This window comes from Raphanus sativus, chromosome 9 (assembly GCF_000801105.2).
Source record: "Raphanus sativus cultivar WK10039 chromosome 9, ASM80110v3, whole genome shotgun sequence".
Lineage (NCBI taxonomy): Eukaryota > Viridiplantae > Streptophyta > Magnoliopsida > Brassicales > Brassicaceae > Raphanus > Raphanus sativus.
In genome coordinates, this window is record NC_079519.1 from 27425096 (window position 1) to 27448336 (window position 23241).

General features: G+C 39.5%; 5 protein-coding genes, 1 long non-coding RNA gene and 3 pseudogenes across 6 annotated transcripts; 6 read left to right on the forward strand and 3 right to left on the reverse strand.

Annotated features, from left to right (window-relative positions):
* Positions 1-1968: 1968 nt before the first annotated feature.
* On the forward strand, positions 1969-4698 carry LOC108827543 (uncharacterized protein At5g41620). The gene is made up of 3 exons (XM_018600958.2): positions 1969-2567; positions 3127-3222; positions 3298-4698. The coding sequence occupies exons 1-3, from the start codon at positions 2196-2198 to the stop codon at positions 4531-4533; spliced, it is 1704 nt and encodes a 567-aa protein (XP_018456460.1). The 5' UTR covers positions 1969-2195; the 3' UTR covers positions 4534-4698.
* A 131-nt stretch (positions 4699-4829) lies between these two features.
* Positions 4830-5654, forward strand: LOC108827702 (uncharacterized). Its single transcript, XM_018601174.2, has 3 exons — positions 4830-5029; positions 5233-5368; positions 5456-5654. The coding sequence occupies exons 1-3, from the start codon at positions 4866-4868 to the stop codon at positions 5510-5512; spliced, it is 357 nt and encodes a 118-aa protein (XP_018456676.1). The 5' UTR covers positions 4830-4865; the 3' UTR covers positions 5513-5654.
* LOC108827544 (6-phosphogluconate dehydrogenase, decarboxylating 1, chloroplastic) lies at positions 5623-7343 on the reverse strand. The gene has a single exon (XM_018600959.2). The coding sequence runs from the start codon at positions 7208-7210 to the stop codon at positions 5744-5746; it is 1467 nt and encodes a 488-aa protein (XP_018456461.1). The 5' UTR covers positions 7211-7343; the 3' UTR covers positions 5623-5743.
* An 828-nt stretch (positions 7344-8171) lies between these two features.
* Positions 8172-9777, forward strand: LOC108824203 (putative inactive receptor-like protein kinase At1g64210; annotated as a pseudogene).
* A 99-nt stretch (positions 9778-9876) lies between these two features.
* On the reverse strand, positions 9877-10331 carry LOC108824204 (mitochondrial import receptor subunit TOM7-2-like). Its single transcript, XM_018597578.2, has one exon. The coding sequence runs from the start codon at positions 10229-10231 to the stop codon at positions 9998-10000; it is 234 nt and encodes a 77-aa protein (XP_018453080.1). The 5' UTR covers positions 10232-10331; the 3' UTR covers positions 9877-9997.
* A 1382-nt stretch (positions 10332-11713) lies between these two features.
* LOC130500191 (uncharacterized) lies at positions 11714-12664 on the forward strand. Its single transcript, XM_056994945.1, has one exon. It carries the CDS (start codon positions 11714-11716, stop codon positions 12662-12664), a length of 951 nt encoding a protein of 316 aa, XP_056850925.1.
* Positions 12665-13542: 878 nt separating this feature from the next.
* On the forward strand, positions 13543-14436 carry LOC130499990 (ubiquitin-conjugating enzyme E2 28-like; annotated as a pseudogene).
* A 1806-nt stretch (positions 14437-16242) lies between these two features.
* On the reverse strand, positions 16243-19190 carry LOC130500192 (regulatory protein NPR1-like; annotated as a pseudogene).
* An 84-nt stretch (positions 19191-19274) lies between these two features.
* On the forward strand, positions 19275-19699 carry LOC130499866 (uncharacterized). Its single transcript, XR_008938722.1, has 3 exons — positions 19275-19393; positions 19510-19551; positions 19636-19699. It is a non-coding gene; the product is annotated as an uncharacterized LOC130499866 (long non-coding RNA).
* The last annotated feature ends 3542 nt before the right edge of the window (positions 19700-23241 follow it).

A 23241-nucleotide genomic window follows, 5' to 3' on the forward strand; every position in this document is an offset into this window, starting at 1 on the left:
TAAAATCATTAGTTTCTTATATATAACTACATATTTTATAAATATTTTTAAATTTTAATTTTTGACGATTATTATTTTTACATCTCCTAGATTATATTTGAGAAATGATTTTGTCATATGTCTTCTCTACAATCATTTTCACAAAAATAATATGACATGACTACTAAAATTGATGACATGTTTTATAGATTAATATGACATGAACAATTATATTTAATGTTAATTTAAATTTTTGCTAAACTTTTTACAATATGGCAATAACTCATATATTATATTTATTGTCGATTTATATTTTTGGACTTTTTTAAAATATGGTAATAACTCATAAATCATCATTAAAATAAATATATTTAATTATGGCATTTCAAATTTCGAAATATCATTTAAATTAAAAATATTTCAAAATATATACATAATTTTATAAAATTATAAAATTAAATCATAAAATCAAACTAAATCGTAAAATCATTAGTTTCTTATATATACCTACAGATTTTATAAATATTTTTTAATTTTAATTTTTGACAATTATGCAATTTTACATATTTATTTAATTAAAATAAATATATAGAAAAATCTATATAAGATTATAATTTTAAATATATACATGCACATTCTTAAATATAATTCAAAATAAACAAAATTGTTTTTATCTTAATTTTAATGTTCAGTTAAATCAAATTTATATTAAAATATTGATAAAAAAGAAAATTTATAATATTAATATTAATTAAAAATTAAATATAATTTATATTTATCTGTTAAAAAAATATTTTAATTTTTTTACTGCACATGGTGCAGGAAAACACCTAGTTGGCTTATATTTGTTTTGTTTAAATGCATGATCCCCGTTTAAAAACATTTACAACAAAATAACTAAGTAATTTTGTTTTGTTTAAATGCATGGTCCCCCGTATAAAAACATTTACAACAAAATAACTAAATAAGAAAAAACTGAGCTTACGTATAGAATTCCCTGAAAAAAACTATTTATTTCATATAATAAAAGACAATAGACTACCATATATGGTCATTGGTATTACTGTGGGTTATGCATAGTACTCTGCTAACACAAGTGATAAATATGTTTAAAGGAATCTATTTTTCCACGGTAGAATTCAATAAGGTTGCTCGGAAATGTTACATAGTTTTTTTCATTTCTGTACTCTACTTATTTTTGTTCGATGACTGAAAAATTGAAAACATTTCGTATGATTACAGAAAAAGAATAACCTTAAGATAATACTAAAAAGTTTATCACAAAACTGACATTGAAATTGAAAGATCAAAATGACCAAAATACATTTCATTAAATAGGTGAAATACACTTATAACTTTTAGGATTAATTAAGATTTATAATTTAAATTTGGGGATGCAGTTTTGAGAGGTGAAGTTTAGGATTTAAATTTAAGATTTAAATTCTTATTAAAAAGAATACACACATTTATTTTTCAGATTTTGAAAATAAAAATTGAAAAAAATAAAAAATGTCTCGAATATTTAATAAAGTTTTTATTTATACATCTTTAAATTAAGGATACAATTGCTACTCTTTAATGAAATTTACTGTGGTCATTTTTTTGTTTTTTGGTAAAAAAAACAATTTTTGATTCTTTTTTAGAAATTTTCTCTCAGGAAAGTTTAAATATTTTAAGAACCATAATTTAACAAGTAGAAACAACAACAATATCCGATAACCTTTGGGGAGGCCGGAGGGGGTGGGGTATACACATAAACCAAAGAACAAAAGTTACAAGTTCTGCGCGAAAGATAAACCTGATGCCAGTAGGTGCTCAGACTGTGACAGCACACTCTTCTGTTTTTTTCGTCTTCTTCAGAAAATAAAAAATAAAATGATTTTTATTCGGACAAAAAAATAAGATCGAATTAATAAATTTTATAAACACAATTAAGTCGGATGCTTACGAAACTAATGAATGGTCCAAGGAAGTGACACAATTATTCCTTTTTGCGGCCATACAACGGATGAAAACAAAAAAAAAACACACTTGAATAGTTCAGAAGAAACACCCAAAATTGAAGATCGAAATGAATTAAGACAGGAGAGACAAGAGTTTTCTTCCATGATTAGTGAGAGAGAGAGAAAGAAGGTTTCTTAGATCACTGTATGAACAAAAGAAGAAAAGGTAATATTAATAATAACTTTTAGGTTGGGAAGAGGCGGTTTAAAGAAATGAAGAGTAAAGGAGGGGAAGAGGAGGAAGATGGAGGAGGAGAGGAAGAAGGGCAAAAAGGGAAAACCTTTATAGAAAAGTTAAGGAGAAGAGCCGTTTCTGTAGGCCATAGAAGTGTCTTTCGGCCACCCTCCACCCCAACGCGCATTAGCTTCAACCCTAATTACCACCCTCCTTCTTCCTCTAGAAAGCTTGCAGCTTCTCTCTGGGAATTTTATCAGTACTTCGACCAAGACCGCGAGATCTCTCCTGTAGCTAAAATGCACCGACCTCCGTACAGTTCTGGCGGTGATCCTAGTAACCGCCGTCCTCGTCACGGCCATGGAAAGACGGCGGTTAGAGACAATGGTCTTGACCTCACTGATGACCAGGTCTCTCTCTCTCTCTCTCTCTTTGTCTTTTTAGGGTTTAAGATATCAACTCTTTCTCTAGAATTTTGGGATTGCCTGGTGATTAGTTAGTTTTTTTCTTTAGCTGATTGATATCTTATGAAACTGATTGGTTACTTTTAGGATTGGACATAGCTTATGTCTGGATTTATAGTGACTATGCGTTTATCTGTGAGAGTTTTCTTACATGGCTTGTGTGATGAAATGGTAAAATCTAGCCTAAGATTGTACTCCCTCTGTTTTAGATTTTGGGTTTTTGTCAAATTTAGTTTTTTTTCATATTGGTGACAAGTGTTCTAGGTTTGCTTTAATTGTTCTATTATTGATTTAGAGTTTCTTTTGCGCTGAAGTTGAACCTTTTATGGTGAAGGTTTGCCTTTTACTCTGAGCTCTCACTTGCTTTTGGTTACTGATTGATTACTAGATTTTTTTAGTGAAGAGGGTTCTATCTGAAAATGTGACCCTTTTAGTTCAACTCTACTTGTTTCTCGTACTAGCGCATCATTAATATTTTGGTTTTGATTCTTTCTTGTGGTCCCAGCCAGAGAGTGCGGGAAGTATAAGGAAACAGATCGGTCAAATGCTTATGAAACATCATCAAAGAAACCAGCCCTTATCTCCTGCCAGCTCCCTCGAGGTAATTCATTCACATTTAAGTCCCAAGCTTATTAGTATTATGTTTGCCTGCTTTTGAGACGGAATCATTCTGCAGGTGGCTCCATATAACGGAGGAGCAATAACTCCCGGAAGCTCACTGGATCTTCACGGAAGAAGAAGACGAGCTGGTGAGCCTAATCACAACAACAATCTCAAGACATCAACCGAACTTCTCAAAGTACTGAACCGGATCTGGACCCTGGAGGAGCAGCATTCCGCTAACATCTCCTTGATAAAATCTCTGAAAAGCGAGCTCGCTCATTCACGCGCCAGGATCAAAGAGCTTCTCCGCTGCCAGCAAGCCGACAGACGCGAGATGGACGAGTTGGTGAAGCAGCTGGCGGAAGAGAAGCTATCGAACGACACGACGAAAGAACGGGACAGGTTAAGCTCCGCGGTTCAGCAGCTAGAAGAGGAGCGGAGACTGAGGAGACGGTCCGAGAGTCTGCAGAGGAAACTCGCGCGGGAGCTCTCCGAGGCGAAGTCTGCGTTGTCCAGCTGCGTGGAGGAGATGGAGAGAGGGGGTAAGTGGAGGAAGATGATGGAGAGGCTGTGCGACGAGTTCGCGAGAGGGATCAAGAGGTACGAGAGGGAGGTTCATGGTTTGAAGCAGAAGGTGGATAAGAGTTGTTGGGAAGGTTGTTGGGGTGAGGAAGATCAGATGGTTCTTTGTATAGCGGAGACTTGGCTTGACGAGAGGATTCAGAGCGGTGGTGAGGAAGGGTCCGTGGTGGAGAAGCTAGAGGTTGAGATAGAAGCGTTTCTCAAGAGTAAGGAGAAGTTGCCTAAGAATCAACGTAGGAGTTCACTTGAGTCGGCTCCGTTTAACGCCATGAGCGCGCCGATTCAGGAAGTGGAGAGTGAGGAGGAGGAAGAAGAGTCGAATTGCTTTGAGCTCAAGAAACATGTGAGTGATGGAGGTGTGGAACCCTCGAGTTTACAGGTGAAGTTCGAGGATCAGATGGCGTGGGCCATGTCTAATAACGAGAAGAAGAAGAAGTGTGGAGCTACTGAAGAAAGGAACAATAATGGGGTTGGAGAAATGATTAGAAGTCATCGGAGGTTAGTGTCGGAAACTCAAGGGATGGATGAGGGTTCTTGCAGTTACCTACCACCACCAAGTAGTAGTAGGAGAGCAGAGAGTCCGATTCGGCATTGGAATCCGAGAGCCATGACATCTGATCTAACAGCAACAGCACAAGGAGGGAAGAAAGACAACACTCTGAAAGCTAAACTAAGCGAAGCGAGAACCAAGAGTTCCCGGCCACGGATTCGGCTTTTCAAGGGTTAAAGAAGAACCTGTCTAGGAAAAAGAGTTCACAATGTCGATGGAAGATTCTGAGAGAAATAGACACTAGTCTGATGGGTTACATTCCATGTTCTGGATATGTTACAAATCTGTAAATTGTTTGTAACTATGTAATATCATATTTCTTTTTCTCTGAAATTCGGTTTCTTTGTCGTTGTAGAAACAGAGTAGTTAGTGAAACTGTGAATCAAATGTTATTTGAGTTGAGACTATTATATAAAACAGAGGTCAAAACGGCATCGTTTTAAGTTGATACATGGGGTTTATTACCAAAGTCAGCGGTGTTTTTTTTGTCTCTGGATAGAGAGAGAGAGATGGCGACGGCGTCGTTCAGGTGGATTTTGCAGCTACACAAAGATGTACCAAAAGCTGCTCGATTCTACGCGCAAGGTCTCGATTTCTCCGTCAATGTCGTCACTTTACGTTGGGCCGAGCTTCAGTCTGGTCCTCTCAAGCTAGCTCTTATGCAATCTCCCAGGTAATAATTTAAATACCCACCAATGCAGATCACCTGTTTGATCATTTGCCTCAATGAAACGTGTTTTTCGTAGGTTTGTTTCTCGAGAGCAGTTTTTTTTTTTAATTTAGTTGCTTTCAATTCACTGTAAAGCATTCTGATGAAAATGTTGATCATATAGTGTCCATTTATTGCAAAGATAAAGAATTAATGTTTTGATGCAGCGACCATGTGGTGAGTGAGAAAGGATACTCTTCGTTACTATCGTTCACTGTGACAGACATTAATACATCAATCTCCAAACTTATGGAGCTAGGAGCTGAACTCGATGGCTCTATCAAATACGAAGTCCACGGCAAGGTAAAGCAAGCAGCGACCTTCTTCTTTTATCTTTTCTGCAAATGCTCAAATCTCATATTCATTGGTAACGTTTTTTTTGATAACCAGGTTGCATCTGTGAGATGTCTCGACGGTCATGTGCTCGGCCTCTATGAACCTTCTTAGGTTTTATCAGTTCATGAGTTTACTTTGTTCGGATGCTTTATTAATGCATTTGATTGAAACATTGATTACACGGCCGATTGGTGAACTAGTAGTAGCCAGACATACTAGAATAAACAAAGATCAATGTAGTGCATTTCTTATTTTTGAAATCTTAACAAAATGCTCTCGAAACAATTTGGGTTTTAAAAAAAACCCATAAGCAAGACAACGGTTTCCACGAATACAAAAACCTCAATTGCTCTTCCTAGCAAGCTTAGTCCACTCCGTGTGGTACGCACCAGAACGATCAATCCTCTCGTAAGTATGAGCTCCAAACAGATCTCTCTGCGCCTGCACCAGATTCGCCGGCAATCTCGCACGCCTATAAGTATCAAAATACGCAAGACTCGCACACATTCCAGGGGTGCTAATCCCAGCAGAGACAGCCAAACCCACCACTCTCCTCCAAGCAGCTTGTCTCTGAACCATCTCTTTAGCAAACTCAGGATCAACCACAAGGCTCGCCAAATCCGGATTCCTCTGGTAAGCTTTCTTGATCCTATCCAAGAACACAGCTCTTATGATACACCCACCTTTCCAAATCCTAGCCAACTCACCGAAATTCAAGTCCCAGCTCTTCTCCAAGCTCTTAGCTCTAAGCAGATTCATCCCTTGCGCGTAACTACATATCTTCGACGCGTACAGAGCTTGCCTAACGTCATCAACCAACCTCTTCTTATCAATCCCACCTGACCCAGCAGTACCAATCTCTTCCTCCAACCCAGCTTCCCTCAACACTCTAGCAGCATTCTCCCTCTCATCTTTCAACCCGCTCAAGTACCGACAATCCAAAGAAGCGGCAATCGTCGGAGCCGCAACAGAGAGCTCAGCCGCCTGCTGAACAGTCCACTTCCCCGTACCTTTCATCCCAGTCTTATCCAAAATCTTATCCACCAACTCTCCACCACCGAACTCATCCCTAACCCTAAAAATATCCGAAGTAATCTCAACCAAGAAACTCTCCAGCTCACCTCGGTTCCACTCCGCGAAAATCTCCGCGAGCTCCTCGTTGCTCAACCCGCCAACGTTCTTCAACACGTCGTACGCCTCGGAGATGAGCTGCATGTCTCCGTACTCGATCCCGTTGTGCACCATCTTGACGAAGTTCCCAGATCCGCCTTCTCCGATGTAAGTAACGCAAGGCCCATCTTCAACCTGGGCCGCGACTTTCTCCAATATGTCTCTGATGTTATCGTACGCCTGGAACGATCCTCCTGGCATCAGGGAGGGACCGTTCCGAGCGCCTTCCTCGCCGCCGGAGACTCCCATGCCTAAGTAGAGGAGTCCTTTCTGCTCGGCTTCGGAGATCCGTCGCTCCGTGTTTTGGTACCACTCGTTGCCTCCGTCGATGATGCAGTCTCCGGGCTCCATGTACTCGGAGAAGGCGGCGATGGTCTGGTCGACGGGGGCTCCGGCTTTGACGAGGATGATGAGGGATCGGGGGCGCTGGAGGGAGAGGACGAAGTCGCGAGGGGAGTATTGGCCGGAGACGGGGAGGTTTCCTTCGGCGGCGGCGCGATCTAGGGTTTCGTCGACTTTGGATGTGGTTCGGTTGTAGACGGAGATCGGGAAGCCTTTCTCGGCGATGTTTAAGGCGAGGTTCTGGCCCATTACGGCGAGACCGGCGAGGCCGATTCGGGATAGAGCGGCGGACTCCATTGGAGTAGAGAGAGAAAGTGAAATGAGAGGTGAAATGAGAGTGATGAGAGAGAGTGTGTGTGTTGAAGGAGGTATGGTAGTTTATATACAGTGAAAGAGACGGGGCTCGTCGATGGAACCAAGGGACAAACACGAAACGTGATTCGGTACAATAATAACTCTTGAATTTTATTTGGCAGAAGATGATCTCAATGCTTAAAACGTTGTCGTTTATGTCGTTATTATCAAACGACTTCGTTTAGTATTGTTTGAACTTTGATCTTCTCATTTGTCAGGCTTAACGATAATAATAATACATTCGAACCATATCTTTAGGGTCTTGTTTGTCGTTCTATGCAAGTGGAGTTGTGCAAAATGAATACAATAAGTCAATAACATTCATTTTTATTATTTTAAAAATCCAACAAGTGGCTGTTGGATTAGTTAATCCTCTCTAATCATGCATATTTTCTTATAACTATATTTTAAAAATTTCTATCAATATGGTGGTGGTGGTGTCCATGTTGAACTTGGACTCTATATACACCCTTATAGTAGTCTCTTATAAGGTTTTCAATAATTGTACATCAACTTGATATTAGCCTTTTGACCATGTCCAATGGTGGAGGATCCATCTACCTGTTCTCTAAAAATAGAATGTGACTCTTTAACATGACTAACAAAATTTTATCAAAAAAAAAAACATGATTAACAAATTACCAAATATTTACAAAAAAATAAACTAAATTATTGATATAACTCCAACAATTGAACACATAAACAATTACACATATGCGCAAAATACAAAATAAATAAGATACTGTATTTCTTTTTCTTGAACAACATAAGGCACACTATTATATCTTCTAGCAAACAAATAAAAATAAAAAAAATAAGACACTATCTTAAAATACCATAAAATGTTGATATTTTTGCCGGGTATAACCTGCCTGAATATCTTTTCACTTTTCAGTTTCTTACAATGCACGTCTTCTTCTTCTTCTCTTTGTTTCTCTCTTTTGTTCTCATTTTCTCTGAGACTCTTGAACACGATAAAAAGCTTTGCTTAGTTTCTCTTCACCGGGCTCCGGTTTGTGACCAGAGTTTCATGCCAACCAAGACCGAGATCGAATTGTTTCCGTTCCGTTAGACTTCCCGGTGTGATTCCACCTTCCTGAAGATTCTAAGCCTTAGAAAGAACCAACACACGGGAGTTATTTCATCAATCTCAAGAACTTGACTCATCTCTATCTACAACAGAACCGCCTCTCTTGTCCATTTACCACCGATTCTCTCCTAGTTAAAGAGTTAAGATTCTTGATCTGCCAAGCCTGAGGCAGATCGACCTGTCCAACAATCGCTCATCGTTACAATACCAAAATCTCTTCAAATATTCAAGAGTTCATCCTTTTCTGGCAACAATAAGGAGAAACAAACAAAGACTCCTTTATTTGTTCCTAGCTGATTCTATCTGCAGCTTGTATTTTGGGTGTGTATAAAATGATGATCACCTGTTTCGGAAAGGCTAGAATCTCAGGGAAGTCACGGAAGAGAGACTCTACATCGTTTTTTCCTCCAAGAAACTGGACATCTAGAGACGATGACGACGCTGAAGAAGGAGGCAAGATCATATTCTTCGGGGGAAAGAACCATCTGTTTGATTTAGATGATCTGCTTAGCTCATCTGCTGAAGTTTTGGGTAAAGGCGCTTTTGGTACAACCTATAAAGTAACTGTTGAAGACATGAGCACTGTTGTAGTGAAGCGACTGAAGCGAGTTGTGGTGGGAAGAAGAGAGTTTGAGCAACAAATGGAGATCATAGGCATGATCAGACACGAGAATGTAGCCGAGCTAAAGGCTTACTACTTCTCCAAAGACGATAAACTCGCTGTCTATAGCTATTACCCTCAAGGAAGCCTCTTCCAGTTGCTGCACGGTTAGTTACTTCTTCACTTAACCAAACGAGTACACAAACAAAATGTTAGTTTATTTATTTTATTTGTGCAGGAAAGAGAGGAATGTATGATAGAGTACCATTGGATTGGGAGGCTAGACTGAGGATAGCAACAGGGGCAGCGAGAGGTCTGGCTAAGATCCATGAAGGGAACAACGGGAGATGCATACATGGGAACATCAAATCATCAAACATCTTCTTAGACTCGCAACGCTACGGCTGCATCGGCGACGTTGGCTTAACAACCATCATGAGATCTCTTCCTCAGTCCACTTGCCTTACTTCAGGTTACCACGCGCCTGAAATAACAGACACTCGAAGAAGCACGCAGTCTTCGGATGTGTACAGCTTCGGGGTGGTTCTGCTCGAGATTCTGACGGGGAAGTCGCCAGCAGCAAGTCATGGTGAGAACATGGACTTGGCTAGCTGGATAAGGAACGTGGTGGCGAAAGATTGGACAGGGGAAGTGTTTGATATGGAGATTGTGAGTGAATCAGGTGGTGGTGGTGGTGATGAGGAGGAAGAAATGGTAGAGATGTTGCAGATAGGATTGGCTTGCGTTGGCCTGAAGCAACAAGAACGACCTCATATAGCTCAAGTTGTCAAAATGATTCAAGATATTCGACCAACGTAATCACAAAATCAATTCTTTTTCTTATTTTTTTCTTCAATTTGTTTATTCAATTTGAAAATGAAATTTGTTTTATTGATATAATTGTTTGAGAGCAGAAAATGCAAATAACAAAACTTTGAAGGACATTTCATATAATATATTATGAAAAAGAAAACAGAACAAAGTTGGGGAAGTAGAGCAACTAAAACATAACGAAGATTTTCTAGCCAAGTTGGAGGGTTTAGACGGGGCTGAGAAGCTGGAAAAGGTGAGGCTTTGGATCTGATTTCATGCCGATGATGATGATCAGTGGGATGAATCCATATTGAGTCGCCACCTTTGCTTTCTTCAGCGACCAGTTGGTCCACTCCTTGACGAGCTCGTTCTTGGATGATGATGACGAGGTGGTGGAAGAAGACGATCCCTTTGGTCCTTTTCCTCTCCCTTTGATCTTCAAACAAGGCTTAGCCGCCATTGATCCTGATGTCAGAGCACTTTGTGTTTTTTAGAATCGGTGATTTTTTGCTCAAACCTAAGAAAATAAAAGAATTAAGAGCATCAATATCGCGGGGCTTAAGCCAGTTCCTTAGGTATTTTTGGGCCTGAAAATAAATGAAAAATGCTAAGGAATTATGAGAAAGTGGTTTAGCTAAGGAATTTTAAAGTCGTTCCTAACTTGCCAGGTGTCTCTGCTCTCCTTCGCGTCTAGGGGTTCGACCACCATTTCATTTCTAAATCGAAGTCATCTGCTCTCCTTCGCTCTTTCGACAGCGAAACGACAGGCGACCATAACTCCGACGATTTCATCTCGAAGGTCGATATCCTCGCCGTGAATTTGCTCACTCGAGGCGATCTCTTCTCTCCAGCCCCGACTTCTTCCCCTTTGCTCTCTCGACGGCGAAATAATAGGCGACCATAACTTGGACGATTCCAATTTCAAAGCCGATCTCTTCTCTACCGCGTCGATTCCAATTTCAATCTAAAAGGTAAGGCTCTACTTCTTTGGATTTTGTTATTGTCGTTTTATATCTCCTCTGCATGTCGTTGTGTTCCTTTTGTTTTAGTGGAACCAGTGATTGTTTGATTCACAGTTTATAGGTAGTGGTATGTTGGATCTCCTCTGTTATATCTCCTCTGTATCTTGTGATTTGTTGGATTCAGTTTATATGATTGTCGTTTGTTGTTTATATGATTGTCGTTTGTTGTTAAGTTATGGTTACTTGATAGTGTTGTGGTTACTCGATAGGTTTGTGGTTACTTGATAGTGTTGTGGTTACTTGATAGTTTTGTGGTTACTTGATAGTGTTGTGGTTACTTGATAGTTTTGTGGTGACTTGATAGTGTTGTGGTTACTCGATAGGTTTGTGGTTACTTGATAGTGTTGTGGTTACTTGATAGTTTTGTGGTTACTTGATAGTGTTGTGGTTATTTGATAGTTTTGTGGTGACTTGATAGTGTTGTGGTTACTTGATAGTTTTGTGGTGACTTGATAGGTTTGTGGAAACGAAATGATAGTTTTGTAGTAACCTGATAGTGTTGTGGTTACTTGATAGTGTCGTTTGATAGTGTTGTGGTTACTTTATAGTTCAGTTTGATAGTGTTGTGGTTACTTTATAGTTTAGTTGATAGTTATTGCGTAGACATTAAATAGATTTTGTACTTCTGCTTTCAAGTAACAACCTGTTCTATCAACTCTAAAAACTGTACTTAAAATTAAACTAAATCTCCTTTAAATTGAATAACATTGTTAATGAAGTCTCATAGGTTTGTAGTTGTGGAAGATGTAATAAGTTGTGATTAGACATTGGTAGATAATTGTTAGGTGGTTAGTTATTACTTGTTAAATCCCCATATCGTCTTTCTCCTATTAAATCCCATCCTTTATTCATTCTTTCACATTATCTCCATATGGTCTTTCTCTCCTCTTTTCTAAAATCTCTTTTCTGTTCTTTGTGCTATGGATTCAAGGAATCAATGTAACCAGTACTCTGGTTATGTTAACCTTCTTAGCAGTCAAGAACAGAATGTGGGTGAGGGAAACTTTCCTTATGAAAGTTTTCCTTCTACTGTAAGCTTTGGAGCCTCTCAAATCCCTCTGTTCAGTTCCCAACAAAGTGAGGCTCCATCCCAACCTGATGACATAGTAGTGGAGCGTCGGGAGAGAAGGAAATGGACCCCATTCGATGACGAAGATGCAGTCGGCCGGACCGGTCTATCTCCACTCCAAAAATGTACTGCAGCAATTCGTCAATTGGCATATGGTAGTGGAGCTGATGTAGTTGACGAATATTATCGACTTGCTGAGACTACTGCTCGCAAATGTCTCCACCAGTTTACTGCCGGGATAATCCATTTGTTTGGCGATCAATATCTAAGACGTCCCACACCAGAGGATCTTGAAAGACTACTCCATGTCGGAGAAGAACGAGGATTTCCAGGGATGGTTGGAAGCATCGACTGCATGCATTGGGAGTGGAAGAATTGCCCCGGTGCTTGGAAAGGAATGTATTCACGAGGAACCGAAAAACCAACAATTGTGCTGGAGGCCGTTGCTTCATATGATCTCTGGATATGTCACGCGTTTTTTGGAGCACCAGGTACTATGAACGACATTAATATTCTTGATAGATCACCTGTTTTTGATGACATTATTAACGGAATAGCTCCCCAAGTCACCTTCTACGTCAACGGAACGGAGTATAATTTGGCTTACTATCTCACGGATGGTATTTATCCGAAATGGGCTACTTTATTTCAATATGTCCGACTACCACAGGGTCCGAAAAAAGGCTATATGCCAAAAAACAAGAATCTGTGCGAAAAGATGTTGAGCGTGCATTTGGCGTCCTGCAAGCTAGATTCGCCGTTGTTAAAAATCCTTCTAACTTATGGGATAAAGAAAAAATAGGGAATATTATGAAAGCATGCATCATACTCCACAATATGATTGTCGAAAATGAACGAGGTTCATACACTCTGCGTAACATTTCTGAATTTAATCAAGGTGTGGAGCGTTCATATTCCGTCGGACCAGCTTCAAATCTCGGCAATACAAACACTCGTCAAACGGAAATGAAGGACAAACAAACCCATCAACGATTAAAAAATGATTTGATTGAAAATATATGGGCTAAATTTGGACATCTTGAAAATAATATATAATCTGATGTTTGTATCTTTTTTTTTAATGTCTTCAATGTTTTTATTTTCTTTTTAATGTTATAATTTCAAGTTTTTGTAATTTTTTTTAATTTAAATGTTATAATTTGTAGTTTTTGTAATTTTTTTTAACTCTGTAATTTTCTTATGTTTTAATTTAAAATTATTTATGTCTTATTTTAAACATTTTTTCATTTATTTTTATTTAATAATATTAATAATTAATTAACTAAAAACCTTTCTAAAAGTACTAGCAATAATGTTCCCTTTTCTTAATGTTCCTTACCATTGTTCCTTAGCTCAAAAATATCAGTAAACAATGCTAAAGAACCTTTAGCAATAATGTTGCTCTAAGGTTTAAGCCCTTTTAAAGCCTCCTTTATGCGAAAGCTCTACCTCGCACAGAAGGTTTCCAATACTGCTTTCGGTTTTCTTTCTTAAAATATTTTATACTTTTGTCACTCGCTGGAAAATTGCTGGCAATTTGCACAAAAGATAACACAGCGTAAATCCCCCAAATGTTGTACTTTCTTTTTTTGCTTTAAATTTGGTGCCCAAAAGTTGTAGTTTTTTTTTTGCTTTAACTTTTTTTGAAAAATTTGCTTTAAATTCGGTAACCAGCCCTGCATATATATGTTGCAGCTCTCTCTGTTATCATAATCAATAAGAAAAGGTTTAGATTTTTTCTTAGAACAAACTCATGGGTATCTAAGATCTGTCTTGTCGTTGCAGCTATCTTATGGTCACATAGCAATTGATCTTAGGGAATGGTAGTCAAAGATGTAGTAATTGATCATAGTATAAGAGACAGCACCTGAAAGTTTAAGCCTTTGAATTAAGCTTTTTGTGCCTTGCCTACCAGAGATTGCATCCCTCCCTTAAGTCTCAATACATCGTTATTGCATAAAGTGAAATATTTTATACAAAACTAACTTTTATATTCTGTCTTTTATGAAATTTGTGAAAACCTTCAAGGCCCAGTTACTGAAGACATGTTTCATTGACAAGCTACAATAATGGGTCCATCAGATAGTCCTTGTTCAGGCGGAGTCTTTCTCGTAACCATTCACTTCCCTCCCGATCATCCTTTCAAACCACCAAAGGCTATAGTCATTTTTAATCATATTTAAATCATTACATGAGTTCTATTGGACGGAACTCAGTTGCCTTTTTTCTTCTTGCAGGTTGCATTTAGGACAAAAGTGTTTCACCCTAATGTCAACAGCAATGGAAGCATTTGCCTTGACATTTTGAAAGAACAATGGAGTCCTGCACTCACCATATCCAAGGTGAACCCAAAAAAACAGAACACACTTTGACAATTATCAGTCTGGACTCTGATTTTAATACAATGCATTGTGACTTTCTAGGTTTTGCTTTCGATATGTTCATTATTAACGGATCAAAAGTCCAAACCCAGATGATCCTTTGGTTCCAGAGATTGCTCACATGTACAAAACCGATAGAGCCAAGTATGAGTCTACTGCAAGGAGCCGGACTTAGAAATATGCTATGGGGTAAAGTTTGTGCTTTTGATCCATCAAGACTCAGTTTTAAAGGAGGGAGAGTGAGAGAGAGAGATAGGACACTACATAGGATCTTCCATAAAATTAAGTTATGTATGATCTCTTTGTTTCAAAGCTTCTTTGATTTCACTTGTTAAACAAGAAAAAAAAAACATTTACTTCTCCTATTTATTTCCTTGTTTCATTTGTTTTTCCTTTCAACTTTTTTTTTTCAAAAATTATGAAGAAATTATATTTCTATAATTTTTTACACCAAACAAACCAGTTGACTTAATTTTACCTCAAGGCTATATATGCACAATTCTAATTACGTTCATGTTGATTAACAAGATTAAACGCGTTTATTATGCAATACCGTACGATATGTGAATCATTGATGATTCAATAAATACCTCAACAAGTTCTCCAATTTTTTTTTCTAAAATAACAACAGGAATCCAAACAATCTAAACGAAGAACTAAACATGAAGATGGTAGCATTGTTGCTTATTACATTTCTCATAGTCTCGGCATCATTCCCTCATCTCGCTAGTTCCAAGAGCAATGGGAAATCATGTCTTACAAATGCGGTTAAGGTTTGCTTTGATGGCATTTCTCGTGGAGCGCCGGTGAAGGCTGCATGTTGTAAGAGTCTGAAAGAGAATCATACATGTCTGTGTGATTTAATTAAATCCCGTGTGGTCGATACCAGTGTCCTTGGCTCTAGTCTCAAGTCTTGTGGCATGCCTAACCCCAAATGTTGAACATATTAAAAGAATATCGAGCAACCATACCAAAGAATCCGTGCTTTATTTTTTCAGTTTTTATACAATTTTTTAGTGACTAGAATAAATTACTATAATTTGTAAACCATTTTGGTAACCAATTCGAAATTTTAAATAGTATTTCTATAACTTTTTAAACCCATTATGGAAAAGTAATTGAGCCTTGCATGTGGTATATATATACATAGCTAATTACGTACGTGTTGATAAAAGAAGGCCAATCGCGTCTATTGCGCAATACCATACAACGCGAATCCTTAATTACCCAATAAATACCAAAACAGATCTTCACATTTTTACTCAGAAAACAAAAAGAATCCAAACAATTTTGCTATCAAGAGATATAAACAAACAAGTACATATACATGAAGATCGTAGCATTGTTGCTTATAGCATTTGTAGTACTCGTGGCATCATTTCCTCCTCCGACAAAAGCTATTGCGGTCGAGGGAAGTCGTTCCACGAGGAATGGAGAATCATGTGCTACAAATGCGCTTCAGGTTTGTTTCGACAGTATTGCTAATAGAATGATGATGTCGACTACATGTAATTGTGAACAGCTAAAGGAGCACCAATCATGTCTATGTGATGCTACTAAAACTCGTATCCTCGATAGCAATGTCCTAAGAATTTATCTCAAGTCTTGTGGTATTACTGACCCCATATGTTAAACAATATGATGGGAACACGGAACCATTGGTTTAAGACACTAAATCGAGTAGTTGTCAGTAATGGAGAAGTGATCTTCTAGTGCTTACTACTGGTTAGTAACATTTCCTATACCTCTCTCATTTTCCCTTGTTTGTGAGAATAATGTATTTTATCTAATGATTCCACATTTGTATTTTATCTAAGTAATAGATAACCATTTGTCATTTTTTCACACTTTGATTCTTGTAAACTCTGTAACACCCATCACGGGTTATTGTTACGGTACATAAAACATATATAGATCACAAATCTGCTTATTGCTGTTCAAAAAGTTACATCATTTTTTTTGACACACCTGCATCTATAACACAGGATGTGTATGAAGAACATCTTATATGACGCCAACAATAGACAGTAAAAACCATGAAAAAAGAATAATATATATGGTATAGGGAAAAAAATTACCCCAAGAGTCTCACCGACGGCGATGGTAGAGTTTAGACCTCTTTCCAGCTATTGATTTCGACGTGGAAGAAGACGAAAGTGAGAGAGACGAGTTTACATGTTCCTCCTTGTCCTCAATAAAGGCCTTCTTCACAATCTCCTGTATTTCCATGTACCTCTGCTTCTTTTGTAGTCTTTTCTGAGGAGTGTCGCCTTCTCCGCAAGCCAGCTGATTCAAATCATCACAGTCCATAATCTGATCAAGTACTGCCGAACATCGTGGAAGAAGCGTTTCCCCAGTTCCACTGATGATTGTGAAAATGAAGAGAACAATTAATGTTATAGACTAGACATGGTTTCTTTCAGTTATCTATTACAAGTAGGGCTGAGATTTTTAACCGAACCAAACCCGCCGGACCAAACAGAAACTTTGGTTAGTTCGGGTGAGAAATTCGGTTTAGTTCGGCAAGTTTATAAGCAAATTGGTTTTCGGTTTGGTAATTGATTAGTTCGGTTTTTCAAAAAAAATTGTCAACCAAATTTTCAACTGAACTGACCGAATTAACCGAATTAAAGGAACTAACCAAACTAATCGAAATTATCCGAATTTAATCTATTTTACCCAAAGTTTTAACCGAAATATAATCGAAACCAAAAGCTTCGGTTAGTTTCGGTAAAAATTTTAAAAAACCAAATTACCCGAATACAGAACCAAACTTTTTTACAGTTTAATTCGCAGAGATTTTAGTCGAACCGAACTACCCGAACCCACATGCCTAATTACAAGTTTAAAGACAACTATGTTTAAAGATCCATACCGGTTTTAGAAAGCGCTTTTAATCTGCGTTGATGCTCTTCTAGGATTTTAAAAGGTGCTGTCTTTAGATCCGGCGATGTCCTCTTTGCACCAGCCAGATGGTCAGGGTCGAGGCTAGACCCAGTGAACTCGGATGTTCCCTTCATTTGGCGATATTCATTGCGATTTGTGCTTCCGTTGGGAAGAGACGTTGAGCCAATGCAACTAAACAGCAAGTATAGTTTATCATTAGTTTCACTCGCTTTCCTAACAAAGAATTCGATTCAAACATAAAAGGAGTAGGAGAGGACCTCTGTTTTCAAGATAGAGCAGCCTCATCTTGAGTTCATGGTCCGCCATTGCAAAGAGGGAGAAACAGCATCTCCAGGAAACCGGTCTCCTTTGTTCGCTTGCTCCAGTATCTCTACGCATAGCCTACCTTTGAGAGAAGGCTTGCATTGCTCCGCAAGATAACTATATTCAGCCGCCATGGTGACTTGTTTCGCAATCAAGAGAGCCGTTCTACCTTCAAAGACGTTTCCGATGCACGTGACCCTTTCGTCAACAGAGATACTATCAGATCAGGCTCCTTGCGCATGGCGGCAACGTGAAGCACCGTGTATCCCCTCGGATTCCTAAGGTTGACATCGGCAATCTCTAGGTCAAGGAGATCGTTTGCGGTCTTACATCGCAGTACTTAACAGCGAAATGAAGAGCGTAGGCATCATCAAGATTAGTGTGCCCCTCACTCAAAAGCATCTCGACAAGCTCGACATCGTCGGAGTCAAGTGCCTTGTATATATTCAAGACATGTTTCCCTACCTCAGGCACCTCAATGCCTAGATCGTTACGGAGGTTAACTATCTCTTTGACAATATGTTGAGGCAATGACTTGTCAAGAGTAACTAAGTCCACGTTAGAGTTGACAATAACCTCTACGCATCTATCTGTTAGCTTCTTGCAAGCTTCACCACAGATACTAGAAATCTTGAGTATGAGTAATAACGTGTCCTCTTCTATTACAACTTTGTCTATGACGTCAAGTAAATGCCGCTGGTAGAGCGTAACCAGTTCATAAACCTCGAAGACGGAAAGCTAGTACAGCACCTCCACCATGAAATCCACCGCGGGACGGCAGGACACGTGGCGGCAATTCTCGTCTGCGCATTCGGAGACCCCTCTCGGCGGCGGCTTCACTCTTCCGGTGTAAATGTACGCTAAAAACGGCGATCACCGAATCGACGCCGACGACGTGATCCTTGGCGATCTCCTTCAGCTCGAGCTTCACGACGGCGTTGGTGGTCAGGCGTTTCTGAAGAAGGGGCTCCTCGCTGCGAGGAGAACACGGTGGAAGGGTACTTCCCGTCCGCAGGAGAGAACGAGCTTGGCGTCGCTGTAGAAAGATTCCGGCGAGTCGAAGACGGACTCGAGTGTAGAGAAACGACCTTGGCTTTTCTTGTAACAAACGGAACGATGCACTGATATGTTTGGCGAGTCCAACCTCCAAACCGGAGATAAACTCTTTATCACTATGAATCGAAAGATTACAAGCCTCGCACTAGTTGCGTGTTCTATGAGAGATATATATTTGTTGTATCTTACAATGAGAGTCTCGACCTATATTTATACTAGATTGCTAATGTGATTCCTTGTTGTAAAAGGAATAACATGTTTATCCTAAGTTTATAAGACTTTATAAACTTCTTGGATAATAATGAAACTAACCCAATCTTCTTATCTCTTCAGGTCTTATACGAAGCCCAGTAGTCGCCCAGGAAAACCCAAGAGACATCAAGGCCTCACATTCTCCACCTTGGCTCTTTGGTTATTCCTCGACTTCTCCGCTTCTCCATCTCTCTCTCCTTGCGAAATGAAACCAGAAAGCTTCCGACGAGCTCGCCGCACCGTCTTCTCCAACACCGTCTATTCCTCGACGCTCGTCTTCACCGGAGATGCATGCCTTCTCCGATCCTTGCTTCTCTCTCTCGCTCCGATTGATTCCTCTCTCCCCTCTTCGATTCTCAGTGAACCAGACAAGATCCCGACTTACCGTCGCTTGTCTTCACCGGCGTTCGCTCTCACCGCTTCCGCCATTGATATCTCAGGTTTATTTTGTTCTTTTATGACTGTTTCTTTAGTCATTTGAACAAGACCCTAACCTTTGATTTCAATTTCTTCCAGCTTGTCCTTTGATGAATCCAGCAAAAACCTTTAACTTCGTGATTCTCCGGTAGCAAAACTCAATTTGTCTACCTCACGACATGTACACCGAACCAAAATTGTCACCACCACAAAAGGTATCTTCTTTTGTTTTGACTTTTGTTTCATATGTACGTGTCTTAAGCTCCTTTTGAAACTTGTAATGAAACTCCTTAGCTAAATAATTAAACACATCTCATTGTTTAATCTCCAGCTCACGGTGTAGACGTCTCTTCACCTCCGTTGCTTCCGATAGGTACTCAAATAGAATTATTTCTTTAATTCTGTAACAGCTTAAAACCTGTGAACTAATAACCATGTGTTCACATCTTTGTTGCAGACGTTTCTTTGCTACAACCATATTTCTTCAAGGTAAACTTTTGAACTCATCCTTTATCAAGCTTATATATCCCTGTCGAACCATCAGTTTACTTTTCCTGAAACTGATACTCTCTTTTGTGGCCTTTCCGCGAGGTGAACAACTCGACAGCACTGTCACCTGCAGCCACACGAGACCTACTATGGCAGGACTTTAAGAAGCTCCAGACATGTCTCGAACTTCTTTCCAGGTACACACTTAGTTAGGAAATCCGCAGGATTGATAGATGTGTGAATCTTATGAACCGTAACGTCACCAGCCTCAATTACGTCCCTCATAAAATGTAGTCTAGTGTCTATATGCTTAGTCCGTTCATGGAATCCCCCATTCTTGGCCAAGTGTATAGCACTTTGAGAATCTGAAAACACTCTCACGTCATCTTGCTCAAATCCCAACTCCCCAACGAAAACCTTTAAGCCACAATGCCTCTTTAAAAGCTTCGGCTAATGCCATATATTCTGATTCTGTCGTTGATAGTGCAACAATATGTTGGAGACCTGATCTCCAGCTTATAGTGTTGCCTCCGACTTGAAACATATCCGGTAACGGATCTTCTTCTGTCCAAATCGGTAGCGTAGTCTGCGTCACAGAATCCTCGTACTTTGAAGTCTTCTCCTTTAGTAAACACTAGGTCTGAATCTAGAGCTCCTTTAAGATACCTTAATACCCACTTAACTGCTTCCCAGTGCTGTCTTCCTGGCTTGCTCATATATCGGCTGATTAATCCCACTGCGAAACATAAGTCCGGTCTAGATCCCACCATTGCATACATTAGACTTCCAACCGCTGATGCATACGGTATCACGTTCATGAATCTCGCTTCCATGTCTTCTTCTTCTTGTGTCAAACTCTTAAGCTTAAATTGTGGTCCGATAGGAGTAACCACAGCTTTGCTCTCGGCCATGTTAAAAGTTTCCAACACTTTCTGTAGATACTTGCCCTGTGATAGCCTTAGAGTTCCCTTCTCCCGATCTCTAATAATATCCATCCCAAGTATTCTTGAAGCCGCTCCTAGGTCCTTCATCTCAAACTCTTTCTTCAGACTGTCTTTGATTCTTTTAATCTCCTTTGAGTCCTTAGACGCTATGAGCATGTCATCGACATAGATTAAGAGATAAACCATATGCGATAGATCTGAACCTTTCATGTAGACACAAGGATCGTAGGCACTTCTGTAATAGCCCTGCCCCTTCATGAAACTGTCAAATCTCCTATTCCATTGTCTTGGTGACTGTTTTAATCCGTAAAGAGATTTTAACAGCAGACAAACTTGATCTTCTTTTCTTCTTCAACGAAACCCTCTGGTTGTGCCATATAAATCTCCTCGTCTAGTGTTCCGTATAAGAAGGCCGTTTTCACATCTAATTGCTCCAACTCAAGATCATGATTTGCAACAAGTGACAGCATGATTCTGATCGATACGTGCTTCACCACTGGTGCAAACACTTCTGTGTAATCAATCCCCTCAACTTGTGAAAACCCCTTTGCTACTAATCTAGCTTTGTATCTCGGCTTCTCTACTCCAGGAATGCCTTCTTTCAGCTTGAAAACCCACTTGCTGCCAATAATTTTCTTTTTCTCTGGTTTCTCAACCAGTTTCCAAGTCTGATTTTTCTCCAATGAATCCATCTCTTCTTGCATTCCCTCGTACCATAACTTCCAGCTCTTACTTCTTCTTGCTTCTAAATAGGATTTAGGTTCATCCATATTTATCTCCTCTGCTGTAGCTAGAGCATAAGCCACGCAATCTGAATCATCAAACCTAGAAGGCTTCTTTACTTCTCGTCTGATCCTGTCTCTAGCAAGAATGTAATTATCTAGATTTTCCTGTTGAGCTTCCACAACTTCTTCCTCACTCTCCGAGCTTGAGGATTCAGGTTCCGGGTTCTCAGATGCTGGAGAAACTCCACCTTGAACTGTATCCTCTGTTTCAGTGACTGTAGAAGTGTTTGAAGGTCCTTGAATTAGCGCCGGATTGAATGTTACTTTCTTTGTCTTCTTCTTCTTCTCGCTAATTACTTTAATGTCTTTAAACATCTCCTCCTCATTGAAAATCACGTTTCTGCTCACTGTACACCTTAACTCTTCTGGTAACCAAACTCGATAGCCTTTAGTCCCCTCTGGATATCCTACGAAAACTCCTTTCATCGCTCTTGGACTAGTTTTAGCTTGAGTTACGTGAACATAAGCTGTACACCCGAACCTCCTTAGATGTTTTAAGTCTGTTTTGGTTCCAGACCACACCTCTTCTGGTAGCTTGAAGTTAATAGCTGTACTAGGAGATCGATTGATTAAGTAAACAGATGTAGAAGCCGCCTCTGCCCAGAACTCTTGATCTAAGCCTGCCTCTGTCAACATACATCTTACTTTCTCCATTATCGTACGGTTCATGCGTTCTGATACTCCGTTTTGTTGTGGAGTATAGATGCATGTTCTGTGTCTTTTAATCCCTGCTTCTTTACACAGTGTATCCATCTGTGCATTGCAGAATCCAATCCGTTATCCGTCCTAAGACACTTCACCTTCTTTCCTGTCTCAGTCTCCACGCTTGTCTTCCATTCCTTGAAGTTCTGAAATACTTCGTCCTTTGATCTTAGGAAATAGATCCAAACTTTCCTAGAAAAATCATCAAATGAACGTAACAAAATAGAAGCATCCTCCGAGACTCTCAACTACCGAAGGCGAACCCCATAAGTCTGAGTGTATGTACTCTAGAACTTCTTTAGACGTGTGTTTACCTTTTGGGAAGCTTAACTTGTGTGCTTTACCCAAAACGCAACTCTCGCAGAACTCTAACGTCTTCACATCTTTTTTATTTAGATGTCCTTCCTTGACTAAAACATTCATGCCCTTTAGACTCATATGTCCAAGCCTAGAGTGCCACCTCTAGTCAAATCGATATCAGGCCTTGCAACTGCAGCTTCACCACTCAACACTGTCCCTTGTAAATAATACAAACCGTCACAGTATTTGCCAGAAATAACCTTCTGATCTCCCTTGTAAAAACTGCACCATGAAGTCTTTGCCTTCGTATCTGCATCCCATCTTCTCCAATAAACCGTAGGAAATAAGATTTCTGCCCATTGTGGGCATGTAGCGAACATCAGTGAGTATCACGCTTGATCCATCATCATTCATGATCCTCATCTTTCCTATCCCTTTGATCTCGCTAATAGTAATTATTTCCCATCAAAACCTTCCCTCCTTCTATGTCTTCAAGATCAAATAAGACATCTTTATTAGGAGTGATATGAAACGTGCAGCCAGAGTCAAGTACCCACTCGTCCTTAGCAGCTTGCTGGCTAGCCACTAATACCAACGGTTGCTCCTTAGCTATGTTGACCGAGTTTGATGAGCTCTGGTTCTTCCTCTCTGGACACTGTTTCTTAAAGTGTCCCTCCTTCCCGCACGTCCAACATTCTTTAGAGAATTTGGGTCTAGACTGTGATCGTTCTTACTCTTTGATCTAGCTCTCCAAGTCTTGTTGCTCTTCTTGTCACCCCTGCCTCTCTCGTTTCCAGCGAACAACCCTTCTGAGTTACTCTTAGACTTGTTAAGAAGTCCCCT